Source organism: Aplysia californica, unplaced genomic scaffold, assembly GCF_000002075.1.
Source record: "Aplysia californica isolate F4 #8 unplaced genomic scaffold, AplCal3.0 scaffold01079, whole genome shotgun sequence".
NCBI lineage: Eukaryota > Metazoa > Mollusca > Gastropoda > Aplysiida > Aplysiidae > Aplysia > Aplysia californica.
This window is the reverse complement of record NW_004798349.1, coordinates 125329-129718: the sequence shown is the minus strand read 5'-3', so window position 1 is coordinate 129718 and position 4390 is coordinate 125329. Positions and strand designations below refer to the sequence as shown.

The 4390-nt window shown below is 45.1% G+C and overlaps 1 protein-coding gene across 1 annotated transcript in view; it reads right to left on the bottom strand.

Annotated features, from left to right (window-relative positions):
- The window catches only part of LOC101848707 (rho guanine nucleotide exchange factor 10-like protein), a gene marked incomplete in the record, with an annotated part of 72194 nt that overhangs the window by 26054 nt on the left and 41750 nt on the right, over window positions 1–4390 (bottom strand). Inside the window, 4 exon segments of the mRNA XM_035973250.1 lie at window positions 33–154; window positions 1947–2098; window positions 2491–2576; window positions 3418–3660. Of these exon segments, the coding sequence (XP_035829143.1) occupies window positions 33–154; window positions 1947–2098; window positions 2491–2576; window positions 3418–3660 (603 nt within the window).

The following is a 4390-nucleotide window of genomic DNA, read 5'->3' as shown; positions in this document are numbered from 1 at the left end:
CCACCTCCACCATAACCCGCCTAGGTCCTCACATGTCCGCCATAGGATCGCTTCAGCGAAGACACGAGTGCAGCCATCTGCCCCAGGACGGTGAAGTCATGCAGCATCTCTGCCAGGTCGGCGTACAGGTGGAACGGGTCTTCCTCCGGCTTGTCTGAAACAGTTCTAAACAATGTCTCTCACACAATGTCTCACACAATGTCTCTCACACAATGCCTCTCACACAATGTCTCTCTCACACACACACAACGTCTCACATTTGTACACAACGCTTCACATCACAGATGTACACAATCTCTCACAGTTCTACATAATGTTTCTGATCAGAGTCATGATCTCACCAGCTAAAGCATTCCTGTTCTAAAAACATGGTTCCTAATACTGAAATGTTCAGTTTCACATCACAAAATTATATTTTTAACCGACTGAGGCTGAAAATGCTTAATTTCTTCACCTCTAGCCCACCAGTAAATTATTATCTATTTAACGTCAATGAAAGACTTGGGCCAAGTTCTTGTTATATGCAAACAAAATTTGCTCATGAAATTGCAAGCCGAACAGTAAAAAAACAACAACATTCCAGCGATATTTTTGCCTCACCTACCCTCCCAAACAAAGCTGATTGGTCAAGCAGGATTTTACTCCACTAAATCATTAACTATCGGAATAAAACCAAGAATTGTATCACCGTCCACTGATCTCGCATGAGCTCCACCAAATGTCACCCAAACCAACACAATGGGCAGGGAAGTAACTTTTGCTTCCAGTCTCTACTTCACAGGCCGAACAGAACAGCACATCTGAGCAGTTTTAGGCATGTTATTGGTGAAAACGATAAAATGATAGAGATTTTACACCCCTCTTTAAACTATTACTACTATTAGGTTACGCGCTCCACCCTGACTCGCCCGGAACCGCCCGCGTCGACCAAGCGTCTTTAGAAACAAAGTCTCACCTTGACGAGACTCTGGGGCCGAGATTTTGATTTGCATAGTCATAGCAAAAAGTCTCTTCTTTCGTTTGATACTGAAACGAAATTTTTCGGGCCAGCAGTTTTAGTATTAATGAGCTGATCAAAGTGCGATCGCGTTACCCACACTTCGAAAGTGTCTCGACTTGTTGAAAAGCGACAAAATTGAGTTCAAAAACGGACACAACGATGGATTTGAGCAAAAACAAGCATGTGACAAATCAGATGGCTCAGATTTTGATGAAAACGTTGTAACTAAAGTTTGGGGCGATTCAGATTGATCAGACGTAGAAAATCTAGAATTTAGATCTAGGGCCCGACCGCGAGGCTGAGAGTGAGAGTGACGGGTCGGACACCCCGATTGAACGAAAGTGAGAACATTTCCAACAATTTGCGCATACATAAAGTTATATTTTTCTGAAACTAAATTTTACATTCAGTTTTTTTTTCAACTTTTATTTTATCAGGATTTTTGGAATTTGTTTAGTATTTTTAAAATGTGTTTTTTCAACGTTTGTATTCACGGGAGGTGGGTTCCTTCCCCTTGCTTAGGATCTAACAATGGACTTCCCGTCCAGGCCCTCAGGGCGTAATGTGTTAAGAGGCGGGACTTCTGAGTTTAACGTCCATCTCCCAAAGGACCGAGCCAAGTGGGAAATTCGTGTAAAGTGCCTTTCCCAAGGACACAACATTGGATCGAGCTGAGGCTTGAACCCCCGGCCTCACAATCTCAACTTTGCAAGTCACAGGCAACCGCAGGTTCTGGACAATTAGCTGAAGACAGTAATCTCCCCAAGGTCCACAAGGGTGTGTATATTATTGAAGGAAAAACTGTCCAAGAACCAAGCACAAGCCCCACTCTGTCACTCGGTTTCAATTCTTCTCTAGTTTTGGTCCAAGTTTTCCAGGCAAAGTATGCTTCCAGTCTACATAAGAGAGTGTCCATGGAAGGAGGGGATAGTACCCAGATACTCACCAGGCATCAATGTCAGAATCTGGATTTTCTCCGGCTCTTTTTTTATAACGCTTTGCATATCTGGTGTGATGGCTGTGTCCTTGAGTTCAAGGTCACGCAGCTTGGCCATCCAGCGTAGCGCCAGTCTCTCCACTCGATAGCCGGCCTGCTCCCTGAGGGAAACGTTCCAGCCACAAGTTACTCATCCTCATCTTTTTGCCTTTATCTGATCCTATAAATAGAACCTACATACTCACTATCAGCTAAAAATCTCTCAATTTAAAAAATCTCAACTTGTATTCCAGACAAAAGGGAATTTTCTCCACTGAAAGCAAGATAAAGGTACAGGGTTCATGACGATACCAATAGCTCCATATATCCTGACATAGAAGACAGAGATACCCATACCCTGACATAGAAGACAGAGATACCCATACCCTGACATAGAAGACAGAGATACCAATACCCTGACATAGAAGACAGTCTGTGATACCAATACCCTGACACGGAGTCCACGGTATACTGACACATTGTCTGGAAAAAACGGTACAAGAAAGAGGCTTACTTCTCCAGCACTTTGACGCACAGCACAAGGTCATTCATGAGGACAAGTCTTCGTTCCTTGCACTTCATGTTCCCAAACTCGCCATACTGAAAAAACAACAACCCAAGAATAGAATTGATCAAGCTGACAGAACAAAACACACAGTTCCACCCACCACACACCCTCCCTCCTTGTGGCAGTGGTTGCGACACATTCCTCCATGACAACCGACGTCAAATCAGTTTTTGGAAATTGGTGAAAACAAATCCCTTAGGCCAGGAGTTCTTTCATTAGATGAAGAACTATCCAAATAGGGTCATTTGTTTTTATTTATTCACCAATTTAGTGACGTACATATCACTTTTAAGTTGCGTACCAAAAGAGGGTCCTAGCATAAAATGGAGATGGAAGTATTCGAGAGGGGAACATTGTTGATCCTTGTCCAGTTTGGAATCTGCAACCTTTTGAATGAGAGGCAAACACCACCAGTCTAGACCACCAGTCTAGACCACTAGTCTAGACCACCAGAGCCCCCTTTGTCAGGTACAGGTCTCTCGTGGAGCATGTTTGCTACGTGCGTGCTGGGATGTACTCATAATAACAACGACAGACAAACACGACAAACACACACACAACGACAGACAACGCGACAAACACACACACAACAACAGACAAACACGACAAACACACACACAACAACAGACAAACACACACACACACACACAACGACAGACAAACGCGACGTTCAAACACACACACACAATGACAGACAAACGCGAAAAACACACACAACGACGGACAAACGCGACAAACACACACACAACGACAGACAAATGCGACAAACACACACACAAGGACAGACAAACACACACAAGGACAGACAAACGCGACAAGCACATACACAGCCTCGTTGGTGAGCTCCGCCCCTCCAGCTGTAGCACCACCTACCACTTGCTCCACCGTGTCGGTGCGGAGTAGTCTCCTCCTGGGGTCAAGGTCAAGGTTCCAGGCAGAGACCAGGTGCTGTACCTTCTGACGTGTCAAGAGCTGCAGGGCATGCTGGGCCTGGAAGCGTTGCTCGCTGTGTCGTTTGCGCTCGTTCAGTTTGTGGGTCACGTTCTCCAGCTCTGTCAGAGCTAGCTGCAGTGCGCGTCGGTCGTGGTGTGTTTGTGGTGTGTACTTTAGCAGGTCCTGGGGGAGGGAAGATCACATGTACACACATACAAACACACATAAACACACACACATGTACACACATATGTACACACACACGTACACACACACGTACACACACACACACACGTACACACACACATACATACACACGTACACACACGTACACACACACACGTACACACACATACACACACACACACACACACACATACACACACGTACACACACACACATGTATACACACAAGTACACATGTACACACACACATACACACACACACACACGTACACACACATGTACACACACAGACATCTACACACACACACACACGTACACACACACACACGTACACACACATACACATGTACACACACACACACACACATGTACAAACACACACACACACACGTACACACACATACACATGTATACACACACACACACACAGTACACACAACAGACATGCACACACACACACACACACACACACACACACACACACACATGTGTGTGGTGTGCACTTCAGCAGGTCCCAGGCAAGGGAACATAACACATACACAGGTACACACACACATACACACAAACACACTCACACACACGTACACACTCACACACACATACACACACACACACACGTACACACACACAAACACACTCACACACACGTACACACACACGTACACACACACGTACACACACACACATATACAAATAGTGAAACCACTGGTTACACACACACACACAC